This window comes from Atractosteus spatula, chromosome 19 (assembly GCF_055471065.1).
Source record: "Atractosteus spatula isolate fAtrSpa1 chromosome 19, fAtrSpa1.hap1, whole genome shotgun sequence".
In the NCBI taxonomy this organism is placed as follows: Eukaryota; Metazoa; Chordata; class Actinopteri; order Semionotiformes; family Lepisosteidae; genus Atractosteus; species Atractosteus spatula.
This window is the reverse complement of record NC_142724.1, coordinates 1,095,671-1,116,477: the sequence shown is the minus strand read 5'-3', so window position 1 is coordinate 1,116,477 and position 20,807 is coordinate 1,095,671. Positions and strand designations below refer to the sequence as shown.

At 45.6% G+C, this 20,807-nt stretch overlaps 1 protein-coding gene across 1 annotated transcript in view; it reads left to right on the top strand.

Annotated features, from left to right (window-relative positions):
- The window catches only part of ptprt (protein tyrosine phosphatase receptor type T), a 199,781-nt gene that overhangs the window by 19,781 nt on the left and 159,193 nt on the right, over positions 1-20,807 (top strand). The window contains exon 2 of the mRNA XM_088937357.1: positions 18,706-18,831. Within this exon, the coding sequence (XP_088793483.1) occupies positions 18,706-18,831 (126 nt within the window). The remainder of the gene's footprint in view (positions 1-18,705; positions 18,832-20,807) is intronic.

Below are 20,807 nucleotides of genomic sequence, written 5' to 3'. Positions count from 1 at the left end.
CCGTACAGCACTGAGGATTTGGTCTTTTGTGCAGTTGTGAAGGAACAACTTAAATCAGGACTCCAAGTGTAGGAGTTTTCTTTTTAGAGATTTGTAAATTTTTCTTTCTTTTCTTCCTTTTCTTTGTTAAATCTCTTATGCAACTTGAGCTAATTGTCTCATTTCTCAGTGCTATAAAAAGGGACATGGCAGATGAAGCAATTGTTAGCTTTACCACATAGCAAAAAGGTTAGGGTACATTAGCATATAAATTAACTTGGCAAGAAAAAAAATGCCTACGAAACTCTTTCTGTAGTTTCTGCACACTTTGCAGTCATACCTGAGCAGAGAGGGGGAATAACAGATGCCTCTTATGCGGTAGATATTAGCTGCTTTCCTGTGATTGAGCTGTTTACAGCTGCGAGGTGTCTCAGAGTCTGTAGTTTCTGGGTGCGTTCTGCAAGGCCTGGAGATCAGGTTCATGCCAACACACGTAACAGATGTGTACAGAAACCAGCATTGCTGAGAGGTGGGGATCCGCAGGACAACCTGTGCGGGACCGTAGACTGTATTTTTTAGGCAGCACCAGTGCTAGAAATCATTACCCAGACACACGGTAAAGGTCTCCTGTGACGGGTGAGGTGTGGACTGCGAGACACCTCCATTCTGCTTGCTTTCATCCTAGTCTCATCCAGTCAACATAGCAAGATATGAAATGCTGAGGTGTCAGGGCTGTACACTCAGGCACGCTTACAAAACGAGTGAGCTGGAAATGCCTGAAAAGGCAGCGAATGGGCCACAGGTTGCCTCCTTCGTCTGCATTCCGGGTGTCGCCTCACAGTGAATTAATCGTGACAAATCTGTGTTCACCTTGACAAACGGCTTATAGCCTTCGTTTCAGAAGAGCCTTTGTCACCCTCGAGTGAGATGCTTTTTAATGACTGACGGGCTGCTCTGCTGCGCTCCTGCAAGCAGATGTTTTCTCAGAGGAGCCCGGCTGTTCAGAGATCTCTTCAGAGGGAAGGAGCTCGAGAACAGCTTTACTGAGCATCCCGGGATGAGTCGCAGCAGCTCAGAGGAAGCAGGGGTCCTGTCGTTATGCTTTCCCTTGTACCTCGTTAATTACTCTTTCCATATGGCCTGGAACGGTGCATTGCAAACAGAGCACCCTTTCCCTGGCGTTCTCCAGGATATTGCTTCGCGGACCTTTCGAGATGTTTTGTCATTTTTAAAGCAGGTTTCAGATTTCTTTGCAGAATTCACAGTGTGCCCTTTAGTATCATAAAGACATGTAGAAGGCTGGAGAAACCCACTAAAATTAAAAACATCAATAGCCAATCTTGGGCCTCCCAATGGATCAACACTGGGGTCAGGTCTGGAGCTTCAATTTGATGTTACTGTTGCTTTTTTCACCCGGTGGCCCGGCCTGAGTGTGAGCCAGAGCACATGTCTCCGGGTATGGCACTCATTCCCAGAACCTTACTGAATGTCCTCCCTGGACACCACATTGATTTGATTGCATGTTTCATTTTATAATAATCTTTCTCCAAACCTTACTACATAAACAGTCCTGTAAATATTTACCATTTTTACTTCCATGTTAACAATGTGCCATTCATAAATTAGTTCTGCCTTTTCCCCGTATAAGGAAAGCTTCATTAGTAAAAACACATTGTGCTGCATTTGTTAACAGAAGGTTAATTATACAATATGTGGCCTGATAAACTGCTCTGGACAAACTGAACATCAGTTGTTATTTGCATTTTTTTCTTTTCAAGATTTAATCGATTCATTTTCTGCTGTGAATGAGGTAATGGGTCATTCAGCGTGGAAAAGAATTTCATTTTCTGTCTTGGCAGAGGACTTGGAGAAATGACTAATATCCTCTTAACTGGAATGTGTTAAATGTACAGGCAAGTATAGTGTTCTTAAGCAATCTAAAAAAATGAGAAAACTCATTTAATACTTTGAAACATTCATGTAATTTAGGTAAAAATACTATAGCAAGATACAATTCTTAACCAGCATTGTTTTTCTAAAATTGTAATTTTATACGTAAGATCCATCTCTTTGTCTGTCTATATCTAACTAGGTGAGTGAATTATTATGGGCTTTAGTTAACTAGAATGAATTTACTCTGACTTTCACAAAGATAGTAACAGAACTGTCTAAAAAAGAATTCAATTCTGCATCAAGAACATAAAGAGAAAATGAGCAGCCACAGCCAGTTGCCTCACTGATCAGCGTGATGTAATTCGACCAGCAAAAACACTGTAGGCATTGTAAAGCTCCAGAAGTAGGCAGGACTGACAGGGAACCCCCAGTCTAACCCTGGTCTAGCCCCAGTCTCAAGCTTCCAGGGCACATTACCTCCACACAGAAAGGTGTTGGTCAGGTGTAATCTCACTCCTCTGTACTGCCCTCCCCAGCCACTGTATGTCCCCTGTGCTGTGACTACAGCCAGCATCCCACGAGTAACACCAATGTGACAATGTGATTCCCACGTGAGCAGTTTCAGAGGTGTGTACACACAACATACAATGCAACACTTATGATTATTCCGCCTAGCATGTATGTAAGCTATATTTAATAACTATATATATTTAATGTGGGTGATCCACAAATCCACATAAAATCCTTTAATGTCTGAAGGCACACCACTGTGCCACTTCACACCGATTGAGGAACGCTGCACTACTGCAATGTTCCCAGACCATTCAGTGCTCTTCCTGAATGTCTGCACCATCTCAGCATCCATGCAGTGGGTTGGGGGAATAAAACAATAGGTGGCTTTATATTCAGTCATTAATACAGCTTTTGCAGTACTCCATGCTGCTTTGACTAATAATGTCTCATTAACATTATTTGTCCCTGTTAATAGGGAGCCAGTCTTGACACTGATGAAGTTCGTTTGGCACTCCTTATTAACTGTATTGTTCATAGCCATAGGTGAATTTCAACATGAACAAACAAGTAGAAACTAGAAGAACATAACTTGGAGATCAGCTCTCTTTGGATTCCTTAAAATTTGATTTCCTCTTTCTAATCAATTAACAGCAGACAATTCTCTATCATTTACATTCCACTCTAATTAAAACTGCTGTGTTTAACTTACACTTTATAACCCGGTTTACACAAGGAATTAAATTAGATTAAACTCTTTGAATGGAACCGAATATTTTAATGTAGACAATAACACTAATCAAAATCCAGAGTGCCTGACAGACAATGAATGTTGAAAGATAATTAATTTTATTTCATCGAGTGAAATTCTTTGTGTTTGCTGTGGACAATACATTTTTATTTTTAGCTCAACAAGTCTTTAATATTTAATTGCAATTTTGATGAAGTTGCTCTAATATTTTTTTAATCTGACACCATCGGTAAATAAGCACCTTGACAATTTAAAAATGCTCTTGAGTTGCAACTCAACTTTTTAAAACAACAACAGTGCTTAGGTTATTGGTGGAATAATAATAGGTGGAAGAAACTCTTGACAAAACCTTTTGTTTCAAATGCTTTTGTCTTAGGTTTGCAATATTTCATTGACGCGTCCTCAGTGCCGTTGGTGATGTTTACATCGGGGAGCTCATAGAGGCCACGCTGCGTGCTGTCCATCTGCTTTTAAAAGACATCTGGATTTCCTCTCGCCACTCCACTCTCCATTGTTTCTGAACGAATTGCTTTTCCATCTCTCGCTACGGTCCATCAATATGAATGGAAAGGGGGCTTGTGCTTTAATAGGAAGGTGACAAAAAAAAGCAGCAGTCCAGAACCGTACAAGTCTGAAGGAAGGCTGGTATCTGAGGGGCTGTGTGTCTGCTGTGCCCAGCGGGGCAGAAAGGACCAGGGCTGTCAGTGGAGTACCAGGGCAGCTTGTTAGTAGAGCGGCTCTCAAGCCTGGCCTCTGCGCTGGCCCTGTGCTCCGTGAGCGCTGGTACTCGACTCCGCCATGTGTAGCGATCAGGTAGGCGGGGGGGCGGGGGTGCTGTGCAACCGCGGTGCCCATCCAGGTGCGTCAAGGAGACGGCTTGTGACCGACGTGCCCAGCGGGCCGCCTGTCAGGGAGACGCGGGCTGCGGGGAGGGAGCTCTCTGCAAGGCTGAGCGCGGCTGCAGACCCACAGCCCGGAGCACTCTGCTGCAGCTCGTTAGAGGTGTGCGTGAGGGCTTGCAATGACCTGCTCCAGGAACACGGGCCCGCCGTGCTAAAAATAACCTTCTCCTTGGACTTTTTTCTGTGTAGAAAAGTCATATAATTGCATTTGCGCACAAAGGAACCCTAGAATTCTACTCTTGCTGCGTACAGTAGGCAGTCCAGGAGATGTAGATCTCAGGCTGTATCTGACACACAATGATAGAGATATTTGTGTAATTCCTTACTTTTCTTTCCTCACTTGAATCGCGTTTTACAGCCTGTGGGCTTTTTTACGTTTAGCACCCTGTCCTGCCTGTGGCCCTTCGTAAGCATTCTATGGAGAATCCAAACTCGACCCACAGACAGAATCAAATGAGCAGCAGTGAGCCGTTGTAATATCTGTTGCGTCTGTGCTGTGCCTTTCTTCCCAAAGGATCCCAAAGAGCTCTAGGTTCAGGAGAGGATCCACTCACTGAGTTGCAGCCCCGCCTGGGGACGAACAGCAGCCCCACTGCACAGCAGGTCAGGGGGAGAAGTGAGAAACTGCTGCCCTGTGTGAATTCAGGGGAGCTTTAGGGAGGCCAGACTACACAGTCCAGAGTGGGATTTAACCTCAGAGGAGCCCCACCTACTGCACCACCAGCACCACTTACAGCAGGAGCAGCCTGGAAAATAAGCCATTTTTTCACTGGATGTAAAACCATTGAATTTCCTCCCTGTCAGCTGAGCTGTGAGAAATTACAGCCCGCAAATCCAAGGTGACAGCTGAGGTTGTGTGCAGTGTGTGTGCGTGCCCCCGAATCTGACAGGGCTGAGAGGGCAATATGGGCCCTGGCTCCTCTGCTGCTGTGCAAAGTGTGGAGCCTCCTGGAGGCTCCTCAATCATGGAAGACCGAACTGGAATGCCTGAACCTGAACAAAGATCATGGAACTGCACACTCCCATCAGAACTGTACGGCAGGCCAGGGCTTGTTTTTGTAAAAATAAGCCTTGTTCTTAGGAAGCTACAGAGTATTTTTAAGTCTAATTTAGCTTTCGGTTACTCAAAATATCAATTATTGATTAAATTAGAAAATATTGGAGATGGTTGGAGATGCCCAGCCCTACAGTGCATTTCCAAAAGACAGGGCAGAGTTGTTCCTTCTCAGCTTCTCTTCTTGTAGTTAGAGTAGATGCATACAAGCCAATGGAGGAACACGAGACTGCAGGCCGATGATGTTCCGGCTCCGGCATGAATGGGCCTCCTGATCCATTACGTTGCTGCTTTTACTTACACGGTCACCTCCTTAATTGTTTAATTGGATATCTTTATGCCCAATTTAACAATTAATGATCTGGGTCTATTTGGGTTATCGGAAGCCCAGAGTGTAGTGAATGAGAATGTTGTGATCGCTAGACCTTTAAAAACGGAGGAAAAAAGCCCAGAAGTGACAAGAATAAGAATTAGCAGTGTGGGGATTAAAGCACAGACATTGTTGGAAAGCTGGGGTGCTGACTGCTTAGCCACCAGTCCGTACCTTACTCATGTGTTCTAACAGTCCTGGGAAGGCTAAGTGAAAGGGGGACACACATTTCTCACATCCTGGACACTCTAGAGAAGACAGGTCGTTAATACTCGCGATCAGAAAGGGTCACAGATGCAGAGACAGAGCCCAGCAGTGAAGCTCCAGTGTGTCCCCTCCAGATACCCGCCTTGCTGTGGTCGGCTGGGAGGAGAGAGAGGATGGACAGGGCCACCTGGGATTGCTGTGGTGATGTTCTGTGCAAACAACAGCTGCAAGAATGTCAGGGATCCACAGCCGAAGGATTCCCAAGGATAGTGTGTGCGCAGTGGGGAGGAGCTGGGGGGGTGGGGGGGTATTTTGGCTGTTTAACACCTGGGCCCATTTCTGTACTGAAGACTGTGGCAGCTGCTGGGAATATGAATAAATGTGGCTAAATGTGCCCTTCTTGTGGTGCATCTCAGAGATAAACCCCTCCTGCCTAGCAAGCGTCAAAGATCGCAAGAACTGCTGTAACAGTGTCGCCTCTCAGAGGTGTGTTTTCCATGTCCGTCAATTACCAAAGAGATGATTTAATTAAATTGCTCAAGGAAGGATTTGCTGTTGAGCTGCGCAGCTGTGCCAGCAGAGCCTCACTGATGCTCTTCCTGGATAGGCACATGTTTTCAGAAGTGTGAGCCCCGTGCTCTTCAGGGTTGAATCAGATTGCTGCTAATGTAGAGCTACGCTGCCAGTGCAAAACAAAATAAATCCTTATTCATTTTTCAACTAAAATAAGGTTTGTATTCATTGGTGCACTTTGTAAATAAGATACTGCTTGAAATCATTTTTATCATTCCTTTTTTATTTTTTAACCTTTGTGCAACAGAGCCGTCCTCTGTTATAGGGACTGATACTTACAGCTGAACCTGTAGTGCTGAGTCTAGATAGGTAGATAAGACTTTATTGATCCCGAAGGGAAATTGATGAAATTGAGTGAGTGAAGCAGACATTCCCACTCTGGAGATGTTGTTATTGACACAACTACCTTTTGTGTTTCATAGACTGCTGTGCTGCTTGAAATATTTTCTAACTTTGGAAAGGAAATTTCTGTGGAAATCACCCCTTTTCTGCCCTCTGTGCTGTAGGGGGTCTTTGTGGGCTCTGCTATTAATGGAAATACATGTGTAATAAGAGGGAAGGAGCAAAGACTCATAATAGCAAAAAATTAGAATTAAGGCTCTGGAATGGTTTTTATTGACATTGAGACTCATTGGTTGAACAAACCATCAATATTGCCTTGGAAAGATAATGCTTTGTGTTTTAATCCTCCTAAAGTTTACTCTTGACAGTTGGATTCAGTGAACTAAACCACTGAATCAAATCTGAAGTGCCTTTAATATCTTGCTGTAGGTTTTACATATTTAACTGTTTTTATTTGACTTTCAGAATATTAGCAGAAAAAAACAAATGCCTTACGATAAGTTAGTATCTCTTGGGAATAAATGGCTTTGCAAGTTCTGCTAGGTCGTTTAGGAAGAATTACCTCTGCAGCCTTGGAAGAGTCACTTACATAAAATAACATTGCTAATATCAAGCTGCAAACAGAGGAAAGTGACTTGACTGTTGCCTGATTCTGCAAACGTGAGAATTGATATTCATGTGGTGTGGGTTTGTTGACAGAGGGCAGTGCAAATACAACCACTGTGGAACGTACTTGATCTGAAACAACAAGCTGAGGTCTCTTTGGATCACAGCTCAGGTACGGCGAGTCTGCTGGGATCTCTAATCTCATGGATTTGGCTCTCGCTTTCCCGGAGAGCTGATCTTTGTGACAACTTCTGCAGACATTCAGGCGGAGGTGTTCATGAGCGGATCAGTCATGTGACCATGGGAGGGCTATGCCATCCCTTTGAGCACGGTGCAAAGCTCTTTGCTCCCGGTCTGAGGAAGCTTCTCCAAACAGCCTGCAGTACATTAAAAGTGATCTGATTTTTGTGTTATAATGTAGAACAATATTTTAATAAGCTTGGATCAGCCGTAGGGACTTTAGAATGATATACTCACAATAGCTTGAGAGCACGTGTTTATTTTAAACCGGAATATTCAGGAATGCCTGAACTAATTAAACTAGATTTTGGATGCTTGCTGATCCTCTTTTCTTATTGCTCCCAATCCTTCTTGAGTTCAAGCCCTGTTATTCCATTTCCAAGGGGGTCATCCAGAAAAAAAATGCTCTACATCCTTTAAAAAAATAATGATTCCCACCAGCATTTCACTACTGTAAGGTATTCTTGGAAACATAATGCGTATACAACCATTAAATCTGAGTTTCCGCTTAATTGTTTTCTGTTAATAAATTGTGCTGTTTCATTTTTGTTTCTTCCAGGCAGTAGAAAGGTTGGGGCATATTCGATAGTGGCTAAATGGTACAATTCTAGAGGTTAAAGTGCTGAGTTAAGGCTGCAGAGATCTAACATTTTCATTACTCATTCAGGATTGTGGTTTCTGTTTTATTTTCTCCCACACATTGAAATCTGTACTTGGCAATCAACATGGCTCATAGCTACATGTTGCCCCTGGTTTTGCTGCTGGTATTGGCTGCTGGGGAATTTATAATTGATTTTAATAATCAGTGACCTGGTGGACAATGTTGTCTCCTGGTTTTCATTCATCCCTGGGTCTTAATGATGTTGTTTCTTTAATTGATCTATTATTACCCGCTGTTTCAAGCGGGATTAGAAATTACTTGACGAAAGCTGGTGAAGTGTAACTTGGAGAGTAAAGTGCGGTTTTTCCTAATTGGTTCTTGTTGAAAAAAACTGGACATCTCTGATTAAGCCTTTAACCAGGAGCTGCAATTATTTCAGTTTCCGGTTTTTTTAATGCTGGAGCTGAGCGGACCATGTGAGAACCCTGCTGGTCAGGCTAACATCTGTGAGTCACTGTGCAGCTGTGACACAGGGACACCACTGCATTATTATTCAGTGCTGTATGTCAAGTCTCACATGCACTAGAGTCCAGAAGCAAACAGGTGATGCATCTCAGTGACGTTGCTCTGTAAACGTTTAGTGTGGTACATCAGTACTGCTCGGTGAGAGCAGAGCAGTGCAGTGACATCCTGAAAAAATAACAGGAAGAGCTCCGAACGGAGTGGTGATATTTGCAGTGGAATCAGACTAAACATGCGGGGGGGAATACAACAATACTGTGCGCAGTTAGCACTGTTTCACCCTCTTGTATTAAAGTGAGCATGTGTAAAACAATTGCAGCAAAAACAGAAGCACGAAACGGCGCAGACAGCAACACGTGCAGCACTGTGAGCTGGGCCTCGGAGAGCTCCGGCAATATCGCCTGTCTCCATGCTCTTCTCTTGTTTCTCCTGTGCTTTGATGTGGGTCACAAGACCATGGAGGCTGTGACCTGATCACTGTGGTGCTTGTGCCTTCCTCGGGCCGTCATCGTCATCATCATCAGGTGCTGTAGGGCCATGCATCAGCCTTCCCTCTAGGAATAACGCACAGCAGTTTCAAACGGAGATCTGTAAGGCTGGGGTTTCAGTGGAAGTGCCACTGTTCCTCATGGCTCAGCTCTGTCAGGCAGGTTCACTGGACGAGATGGGTTCAGGAAAAATTGTTCCGTCAAAGAGAGAGCGTCTCATCAGCTGACTCCTATTCAGGCAGAAATGAAAGAAAATGTCTGTATTAAACAGTTTCTTTATGCATGTTTCAGGCTGTCCTGTGAGCAGGAAGGAAGCCTTTACTGACCTCGATGCATTCACAGAATGGTTTACCTATTTGTCCATCTGTTTGATTTTTACATGGAGTTAAGCCCAAAGGCATGTAGGACAATCGATCTATGGGAAAGTGACAAGGAAAAAAACCTTCTTGGTGTTCATTGCTTATTCTCAGCTCGTGTGACAGCAGGATCTCATTGACACTCAGAGCTCTTTTGGACCACTCAGCTGTCAGACTGCTGGCTTTGCGGGCTGTGTAGCTGTACTTTAATAAACTCTTAGCATGCACTGCTTATCTAGAGCTGTGCTACACATACAGTAAGAGCTATGCTACACATGGTTTGATCATGGTATTTAATGTAGTTTTATCCTCCAGTCCAACATTAAAAACTTCTGCTGGAAATATGTGCATTGGAATCTGAGCAGAAGAGCTACGCCTCATTTGAGAGCTGTTCTAGGGGAAAAGGTTATTCTCTGATTTATTTAACTCTGTTCATGCTGCATATTTTTTCAGTTTCTTCAGTTCCAATGAAAAGGACAACAACGGAAAACCACACAGGGAGGCAGAATTCTTTAAAATGTAAAATAGGAACATGTCAGGTTGGGTCGCATTTATAATCAGAACGTTGCAGGCTTTACATGCATGGGTGACAGAGATGTATTGTGTCTGGCATGGTTTATATATGCACATAACGTAATTATTGATTGTGGATCAGTACTAATCAGCAGCGAATGAAAATGTGGTTTGTCTAAAAAAATAAGAGCAATCCATATCTACATCTTCATTTTTTGTAGATAAAAGGAGCATGGGATTCTTGTTGATAAATCGAATGAAAAGCCTGACCCTGTATATTCAGTAGTTGGTGCACATCTAAGACATCTAAGCAGAATGGGGTCCCTGGGTTCCAATTTGCCAGTATGCAGCTTAGCATTGAGGCCTGTGAGACGAGAGGGGCAGGTTCAGAACTGCACTGTGGTAAATGCAAAAGCGTGGTGGGGGGGGGCGAAGAGGCTGTGGTGATAGAGAGGAGATTTGAGGAGACAACAGCTGGAGTGGAGTGAGAGCAGAGCCCACAGGTAACCCCCCTGCGAGGAGCCACAGGCCCGATTCCTCCTCTAACGAGGGCTGGAGAGGCCGGCGGCGCCAGCAGGCGGGGCTCTCGCTGTCGGCAGCAGGACGCGCCAAGGTTAGAGGAACTTTTGATGCAGCAATTGTACGTTAGCTTTGTAGTTATTTAATTATTTATTGTATGAATTTATATTTTTTTACTACTTAGGGGCTTAATTAATGCTGTGATAAACTCACAGCCAGCCGTTTTAATTGCAAGGTGAGGGACCTGCACTGTTCTAGGATGCCAGCGAGGGCTAGATCAGAATCCCACAGAAGGGGAGATGCAGAGCTCATAAAGGAGCAAGTACCGATAACTGACAGGCTCTCATGAATTCTTCATTTTTAATTGTATTATTTTTTAATGGTGGATGATGTGCTTAAAGAAATTATATCAAATCCTGCGATCCAGGAGAGAAATGGGTGGCTGTTCGGAACAGGTCGTAACCTCTTCCTCTTCAGCTCCTGCTCCCTCCTCTCTCCTGCTGTGCCCAGAGGAAACGAAAAGCGGAGATTTGTTATTGAAGTCTCTCTGCACCTCTCTCTTTGATTTTGAGGCAAGGCCTGGGAAGGTTTCAGGGACAGAGTGTTGAGTGTCCTGATGATGGAACCCAGCACACAGAACTGCTGTGATGTTATTTCCTCAGTCCTGGAGGGGAAGGCAGTATTCCTGCTGGAGAGTGTTTAGCAAGTAAGGTGCAGTGGTCAGCGTTTTATGGCAGATCTCATTTTTATGCACAAACACAAATGTATTGGAGTTTCTGAAGACATTGGCATGATTCTCCTTGTGCACAGGGCCGAACTAGCAGCCCTACTGTATATGTGCTTGTCTGCTCCATTTTGTGATTGGTGTTAAATCACAACATGATATTATCTTTGTGTTAAGGCTGCAGTTTTTTAAAAAACTTGGCAGACCAAGAATACTGATCTCGCTAAATAACAATGAGAGTGTCACGATTATAGTCCCCCCTCCTAAAGGGTGCTCCAGCCCTTTCACTCAAGACTTTATTCTCTGCACCTGTTTCCCATTCCCAGCCCACCTTAAAAGCCAGGCGTTGACGCTCTTCCGGGCTCCGCATCTGATTTCCATATCGTGCGAGTCCGGGACCTGGAAGCGCCTGGTCCCGTTAAGGTTTTAACCTCTGTTCCCGTTCCTGTTCCCCGTCCGCCGGTTCCGACCCGGCCTTCGTGGTTTTTAACTTGTTCTGATGGATCTCCTGGTTTTGGACTTACCCTTGCGTTTTGGATTATCCCTAAGGACTACTCTCTCGGATTGTTCGCCTCGGCCACACCTTCCCCGTGCACCAGCGCACCTTGGACACGCCCCCCTGTCTTCAGCCCCGTATTCCTGCATGACGTTTCCCTAGTGTTCCCCCACTTCTTCAGATTGTGTCGTCCGCATAGGGTCCGGAAAGAACTGTTCGTTACAGAGAGTCTTCCTTATTGAAGTTGTCTCAGCTATAAAGTGCTGCAGTCGTCTGTGATCTGTTGCTGAGTGGGAATCCTGAAGCATGTCTGGTCAGACAGGCCTGAAATCCCATTTGGAAACGTCTCTGCGACACCCATGACGGTGAAGTTTAATACCAGCAAGTTGCTATATTATGCAGTTCAAAAGAGCCAAGTGATAGGCTTAGAAATGTGCTGACAGATTAAAAAAAAACTCTTCAATGCGTATCTGAAAATTCTGTAGCATTCATTTTCTGTTACACATCAGATAATAAAACGCTCCCTAATGCCATATAGAGCAAAGAAGGAACAACAAGGGGTGACTGATACCAAACAGGCAGCTGTTCTTGATAAAACAATCAAATTTCTTGAAAAAAAAAGCTCAAATGTTTCTTGCTTTTAGTTCCGATGTCGCATGAATGAATCATCCTGTTGTAGCTGGAGGTAAGAGTCAGTCAGGCTCAGAGAGCGTCATGAGTGAGTGCTGATGGTGTGCAGGCTGAGGTGCAGCTGGAGAAGCGCTACAGCTGGGAGCAGCCGTGGAAATTAAATCCAGAGATGGCGGCAAACTGTTAAATGAATCTGTGATTAATTGTTCACGTGCAAAGCAATAAGAGTGTTTAATAGTAGGAGCTGTTGAAGCAGTACTGTAGAAGGCATGATTTTATGAGAATGAGTGACTGCAATCAAGACCTGGCATAGCTTGTGTGCTAAAGAAACTTTTCAGAGTTTTTCAGCTTCAAAATTGAATTGGTAGATTCTCTAAGGAGCGAGGACAACTGAGTACAGAGCAGAAGAACTGCAGATGACTGTCCCTAAGCTCAGTCCTTTCACACTTAAAAGAATTGTTTGCTTCATGATGTGGACACATCCCTGGCCAGGTGCATAATGCTGTCTAACAGAGAGCTGTTCCTAATTTGCATTAGTTACCAATGAAAAATGAGCCCAATCAGAGCCTCTGGCCTGTGTGGTATCAGGGCTGTCCTGACTAAACACTTTATTGATCTGTGCGGCACTTGTGTCAATGGGGTTAAATTGCTCCTCAGGGAGTCATGGAGCAGTATGAGGAGCTCAGTGTCTGGGCTGATGAAGCGCTGAACTGCTGTCTTACCTGTGTGCTGATGTATTTCTACCCAGTTGGTCTGCAAATGGGCTCTGATGCATCGGAATGTCACACGACAAGCACAGTTAAAGATACCACATGCTCAAGTTTTTAAAATATATACCCAGCCATCTCGGCGGGACTAGAATTTGCAGCAGATGTAAAAAAACATGGAACATTGCATCCCCCAGGAGTAATAATGCTGAGGAACAGGGCGCAGAGGAGAGAGTTCAGCCACAGAGCTTGATCAAGCTGCCCTTTTAAATCCACTCACTTGCAGGACTCGGCTACAATGAGCTCCTTAATAATTGAGTCGTGTCTGCTCGCAATCAATTAGATAAATAATTCAGCAGCAGGAAGTGAGAAGGGTGCTGCAGCCCGAAGCGCGGGGAAGTCCGCAAGTCAGAATGCTGTGACACAGCAAAGGCTGCACTAGCTGATATGGTGCGAACCGGCTGCACAGCGTCCGGGGATCTCTGCTGTTTAATAAAACGAAGAGCCTCCCCAAGGGTGACCCCACAGTGCGGTTTAAAAAGATGAAAATAAAGTCAAGGTCTTGGGAGGCTTTTCGAGGTTATTAGTTGATGTTGTGCTCAGCGGTGGCCCTCTGTGTGAGGACGGGGGGAGGGGGGTGGCGTTCTGGTGACAGGGAAGGAGCCGGTTTGCCTGTCGCGCTCGCTGTCAGCTCCTGCCCACAGGACTTTATTCACTTAAGTGGATGTTTAACATCTCCTTGCTGCCAGGGCTCGTAGTCCTCAAGCCGAGCTGGGAAGGGGATAACAGAGCTATTTTTAAGCAGGAGACCGAATGCGCGGCGACAGAGATCGATGGCGGGTTCCTGACGAGCGGAGCTGGCTAATTGCGAGGCCGGGCTCGTGAGGATCCGCTCCGCTGGCTGGCAGAGTGACAGATAGGCACCTCTGGTGATACAGCGGGCTATGGGTGTGGGATCGATGCCCCGGGACCCTCTCTTTGTGATTTTTGATTTATTGTTTCGTCTCCTGCGTTGTTTCTTCATGTTCAGATGTGAGATTCAGTTAAAGGAAGCCATTCCTCTTAGTCGGAAAACCTCAAAAAACTTTTTGCTTCAGCAATGGGCATGTTGACGTTGGGGTTAATGCACTTATCGTGGGATTTTTGCAGCAACATTGCATTATACAGTGCTTTATGCAGAAGAGGTGGTTTCTTTTGGGGGAGGAAAAAAACTGCATTCTCTGCTATTTAAAAAAAACCCTTTGTAGGATATGTTCATAACAGGGGTAATTTAGAAAGTTTATAGACTTCCATGTTTTTTTGTTACACATCATCAGTTGCTGTAGTCAAAGCTGCGCCTGAGGCAAACCCCAGTTCTGAGATCATCTGCTTTAATAATCCTCTCTGAGCGCTGGCTGCAGTGATAACCCATCCAAACTGCGGCAAGATGTGCCATCTACTGCTGCCTGTGCTTCACCACAGCAAGTAGCCTCTCAGGGTGGGGGAAGCACAGGCCATCCTCTTCTTGAGGGAATCTGAGCCCACAAAGCTCTTGATAAGGAGTGATTTCATGCAGATGTTCGATATCGCTCAACGGGCTTGGCTGGAACAGAGCCGCCTGCGTTTATTAGAGAGCTGAACTGCATGGTTTTGGCAGGCTGGTCTGGTCCTTGGCTGTGCCAGGTGTCCTTATAACAGCCCACACATCTGATCTTCAAGCACCAGAGGACCTCCAAGGAAGGAGGGAAATAGGGAGCCCAGAAGAGGCTCAGCTGGGAACAAACCCACTTAAGAAATCAGTGAATTGAGGCAATTAGGCTGGAGGAAGACAGACACTCTCTGTAGCTCTTTCCTTGTGTCCACCTGTATGTCCTACAGTCTGCTTCTCAGTGGGGGAAAATACCTTCTTCACTGTAAAGTTACGTATTTGCAAGCAAACATTCCAGGACCTCCGACCCTTGCCTGTCTAGCCTGAATCATACACACTATCCGACATGAACCAACCAGAATCTGAAAAATATCCCCGCTTCTCCAGCCCCAATCGGAGGGTATCCTGCCTTTCCAGTCCTGGGGTCTGGAGAAGTCACTGCACAGTCCAGCCCACTGTTGAGACCCGCGGAGCTGACAATGACATGTGCCTGGCGCAGGGTTTGAAACCTCCTCTGGTTTTCCTCAAGGAGCAGTCTGCGGAAGCCATCATAAACCAGCTTTAAAAGTCTTTAGCTGGACGTGTTTTGAAAAGAATTAATGCTTAATGTCTATTCTTCCCAGCCATTATTTGGTGCCAAAAAATCCCTGTAATTGCCTTTTATTAAAGTCAAGAAATCCTCACACTTGAAGTTGTAGGATCACACAAGCAATTTTCTTCTTGTTTATGTGCTTAAACAACACAATATAACGGAGCCACTGAGCATATCAATTTATGCTAAAGCAAAGTAAGACGATTCTTATGAATGCTGTAATTTGCACAGCCCTCAATCTGCTTACTCAGTTTAGGGAAAGGAGGTCCTTAGTCTAATCAGAGTCCCTGATGCTGTGGTGATGTGTGTGTACGCAGTGCTGCGGTGCCGAGGCAGTGGAGAGGTGGGGAGGTTATGGGGATGCCCTGCTCTGTGTGACAGTCAGGAAGTAGAACACCTGAGCTCCCTGTCAGGCACCATATTTTGGGTGCAAAATTACAACCTCTCTGCCATTTGTGTCTTGAAACTTTCCTAACTGTGGAGCTGGAGACCTGTGACATTGTGTAGCCTGTTCTATTATTAGCGGACCCCTGACCAGCATGTCTTGGTGAGCTGTCCAGTCTGTGTCAATTGCATCGAGCTCAGCTGCTCTGCTGTGCAATAGGCTGTAGCCCAGTGCAATTAAACTGTGAAGGGCACACTGCCTGTATCCTCTGGAAAATAGTGTCATACAGTTGCAATGGCCTCATGCTCAGGATCACAAAGGTGATTGCAAACCTTTGATCTATTTTCAACAAATTCCGACAAACAACAAAGTCTAATGCTCTGCGGTTCATGTGTGACACTCTGCTGCTGCTCTCTCGAGCTGTATTAGTAAGTGCAGCCTGCGCACCTCCTGTAAAGAACGCCGTCGGGATTAGGATCCCTGATAGCAGAGCCAGCCGGGCTGATAGATGGGAAAGACGAAAACGGGTTCTGCCGCAGACCATCTCGCCCGGCGCCGCGGCTCTGCCAGGGCCCAGCACTCTGCCGCGGGCCGCCGGAGCGTGCCTTCGCCAGGCCGCCTCGTCTCGGAGAGCTCCCCGCGGGGGACGCAGAGAAGGAAAAAGACAAACTCGCTCAGCAGAATCCCTCCTCCGTGATAGCTGGGCGGTGATAGTTCTCGTGGCTGCTCCTGGCAGGGCTAAAAGGTGTGATGGCGGAGGAAAATGTCGAATGTAGCAGGGGCTGTGGGAGCTGCTAAGCTGGAGGAGGCGGGCGGAGTGAGAGGGGAAGAGTACTGAGGCCCGTCCGTTTTAAACTTCCGCAGCTCAATTTACAGACTAACCAGGTCGGGTTTGATCTGAGGTGTGGAGGTCGGGTCCGCCACCCCTGCTCCATCGTGCTCTCAGCCTCGTCCAGACGGATCGGACCTTGTCCTGCAGTTCTGCTTCTTCCCTCTTGGAAGCGGTTTGGGCGCCGCACAGCCGGAGGCCATCGTGTCCCCCAGTCCTGACCCCGCGTGGCTTTTCATTCGGGAGAGGAAGTGGTCGGGAGCATTTTCACCATGGCATCATGTCTGGGATTTCCTTTTGTGGAAATGTGACTCTTAATCATGGAACAAACGGAGAAGTGCTTCAAAGGAGGAAAAAAAAAACTTAATGTTATAATGAAAATCATTTCTGCTATTATTTCTGCCTGCTGATGTGGACATGATAGGTTTAGCTTGCTTGCTCACAAATGTCGCAAGGAAGAAAAAAGACAGACATATGGTAGTAATTGCATTAATTAAATTTTGAAGCATGACAGTAAATTTAATGTAACTTAACCAAGATTATAAATGAACCGCAAAGAGTTGCTTTAACTATTTAGCTGCAGATCGCGCTTTCCTGTAGTCTGATTAGCAGGCTGGAACCTCCAGAGAGAGCAGTCTGTCAGCTTGAGTTAGCACAGGTTCCCTCCCAGCTGCAGGGGCACGGCCCTGCCCAGGGGTTTAGTGTCTTGGTTTGTGAGTCACAGACAAGCAGTCAGTAGAAAAGTATGAGCGTCAGCACTTTATTATTTACAAGAGGTATCACTACTGAGCCCCAAAATTATTTTTATGTTCTCTGCAGGGAGTCGTTAGTCAAAATCCTGTCTCTTAAGACACAGTCGTACAATTTAACTTAGACATTTCACACATCTGTCCTCCATACATGGAGTGGATCACACCACCCAGTTGGCAGAACTGGTTGTACAAGAGGTATAGAAACTGAGGAAATCTGATGATGGAAGTTCTGAGTGTGTCTGGAGAAGATAGTTTACTAAGATTTCTGTTGGTTATGTCTTTTTAATTTGACTACTGAGCTAGCTTTCAGCTGCTCTCCAAGAAATTGACCTGCCTGCAGGATCCCCTGCCTGAGTCTTTTTTCAGCATTTTTCCTAATGAAAACTATTGCTTATCTTCTGCAGGCATCTTATCAATAATGAATCAAATTTGTAGCCAACGTTAATAAGCAAAGATGAAGGGCTTTTCTGCTTTCTTTTGGTTACGTGGGACTCTCAGCATTAATAGTTGAACACATCTTTCACGGAGGAGGCGAACGTCTCCGCAGAGCCGGCATCAAAGACCTGCGGACTTTTTGTTGTGTTTTGTTTGTGAGGCACTGTGAGCTTAAGGATCAGTCCTGAGGAGGATTGTGTAATTATCACTGGCTGGAGTCTCTGGGGGCTTTGCTGGAGCAGGAATTATAAAGATGCAGTTTTAATGACCTGTCTCCCCGCTAGATTAATTCTGTGATTGAAAAGTTATTGGATGCTCTAGGTTTGAATTATCTCACCCATGGGGAAGTGTGCTGAGGGGGGATTGCCCTTTTAAAGGAAATCTGATCTGATAGTGAGAAGCCCTAGACATTGCCTTTACACCAGCTGACAGCCTCCTCTGAGCCACGGCTCTTACTGCTGTACCCAGCAAGGCAGCCCAGAGTTTGAAACTTGTATTTCAAACACCAGAGGCAGGTTTTTAGCTCAGCTAAAACAGTAGGTCCTTGAGTTACACACTTAACAGTTTTAATTAGCCTGGAGGCAAATCTCCTATATATCCTGTGAAAATGCTCATGCAAAACCTAGGAATACAGTGAGAATTAGTTTTTTTTTTGCTGTGAATAAATGTAGAAAGGAAACATAACCTTGAGCATGTAGGATGTGTTCTGTGCCTCGCAAGCAGAACAGAACCTGTGAGATTGTTATAAAAATAGACCCTGTGCAGAAGGGGCTTAGAGGTAAGTGGTATCGTAATGGAACACAAGGCTTTATACACACTGACTATAGTTCATGCCATGTGCTGTCCCCGCAAACTGATGACTGAGCCCCTGTCAAAGAACTTTGCCCAGTGGATATAGATGCTTCTTTGCAATTAAGTCATTGCAGTGCAAGTAATACGTTTAAAAGATGACTTTTTCTTTCTGTTTTCCTAATCTTTCGCCCCTGGCGAACATAAATCCTAATGTGGTGGAAAATCATGATTTAGCAGAGATGAAATCATGATGTGGATGTGTGGCCTGATGGTGCTGACATATGCGACCCTCTTCCCTCTTCCCCTGCAGGCAGCTGCTCGTTTGAAGAGCACTACAGCAGCTGTGGCTACAGCGTGGCGCTGGGGACCAATGGCTTTGCATGGGAGCAAGTGAACACATGGGAGAGGCCCACGATGGATGCAGCCGTCCCCACAGGTACAGTCTTTCCGCAGGGAGGAGACAGGGACATATCCATAGTTCAGGGAAGCGCTGATTCGGAAGATAGGTCTTTGGAAGGGGTCTCTGTATGTAGGGGGTGTTGTTAGAGGGGGTACCCACAATGGCCTGGGACTACAAGCTGTATGGATAATACTTGCTCCACCTCCCTGTGCTTCCAGGTGCACTTGTCTTTTCAGTGTAAACCTTGTGCCTGCTACAGTACGCGTGCTGTGCATGTGACTACTTCACATTGCACAACTCCTGTTGCACCGCAGTGCAGCTCAGACTTCCCCTCTGTCTCCCTTCATCTGTTATTTTGCCTGCTTGCAGAATTCAAGCAGATGACGTTAAGATGCTTTAGAAGTCGGAATTTGAGTTTAATGCTTTTCCCCCTAATGTTAAAAAATAAGCCTGATTTGATTTTCTTCTGCAGTGGTGGCTTATACAGTATGTTGTGATTAAGTTTGAGTTTGAACTTGAACGGGTTTTGCAGTTCTGAGAACAGTGATGCCTGCAGAAGGCTCAGTGCCTGGTGGTTTTCAGTGCTTTGTTGGTAAAAGGGGCCCTTGTTGTACTTATCAACTGTTAAGGGCAGAGTTAGCAGCTGAAGTACTGGGCTTCAGTATTTGCTTACAGCAGACATGAACATGAGCTTCCAGTCACTTGAGAGCCTGCACCCCTCTTAGTAAATGAAATAGTCCATTTACCCACAGATACAACTGTTCCAAAACTGTATCCTTCTCATAAACAGAGAATTGTGCGACTAATATCTTCTGTATTTAAAAGATTGTGAGCCGATCACCTGTAATTTGGAACTTTGTGCTTTGCTGCAGTGGATTACCTTGTTGGTGTGACTGACCTTGCTCTTATCGGTCTTTTATAAGCCGGGGACAGTCGTGCATTTTTGTACTCAATGCTTGTCCCCTAAAAACATCTCTTTTGGAAAAAGAGCCGTTTGGACGTGACATCTGCTACTTGTGGAGCACTGTCAGAAGCCCGTCTTTCGCAGAATGGCTTGGGTTAGTAATTGGCTGATAAATTATAGGTTGTCAGAAATGAATCGCATTATAGGCTCAGAGTGCATGACTTGGAGTGTTGGAGAAGGGTGTCAGGGTTAAATGGCTTTTGTGTTTTTTTGTTCTATGTGATGGTTTAAGTGCTCTTGTAGGCAGAGGAATTGATTGCATCTCTGGTTTCTGAGTTTCAGAAGAGCGAGGGAGAGCAGGTGCCTCTGGTCAAGAGGTCAGGCAGACATGGCCCTGGCCCAGTTGTGGACAGTGAGCAGGGGGTTCACTGCCGTGTGCCTGCCATCGTCAAACAGCTGGTTCACCTAGAGCAAGGCTCAGCCTTTGTCCTTCTTCGCGCTGAAACAGGTGCCTTGACTGGTAGCGGGTTCCCTGTTGTTTTCCACAGGGAAGAGCATTTAAGGTGGAGATCAGGATGGAGTTCTTTGCCGAAAGGGCTAGTATGTGAATGGGGTTCTTTACGCAATGGCCTGCTGGTGTCTGGAACAAGCTAGCAGGCCATGACAACCTGGTTTCCTTCAAGAAATAGCTGCTTGAGTCCTCTGGATCAATGAGCTGCTGGCCTCTTCGTGAGCTACATGGGCCAGGCGGCCTCCTGGCTTGTAAACTTTGTCCTTCTGTTCTGTCCAGCACATGGAAATCTGGCTTCTCGTGGGTAATGGTGACATCCGGCCTGAGAGTGTGCAGCTTCTCAGTATGCAGCACACGTTGGGACAGTGTCCACAGACAGCGGACACCTCAAGGAGAGAGATTGGTTGGGTCTATTCATTGTTCAGATGTCAAGCCCATATTTTCCTCCAGTTTGGAGGAGGACCCTGCCACAGGATTCTCTGCCATCTGCCTTCAGCTCTGCCTTCTTTTCCAACCTACCTCTGACTTCCTTTCCTTGCAACTAAAACCACAGTGATTGGAAATCCTGGAGCCTCAACACCCACAGCGCTTCACCTC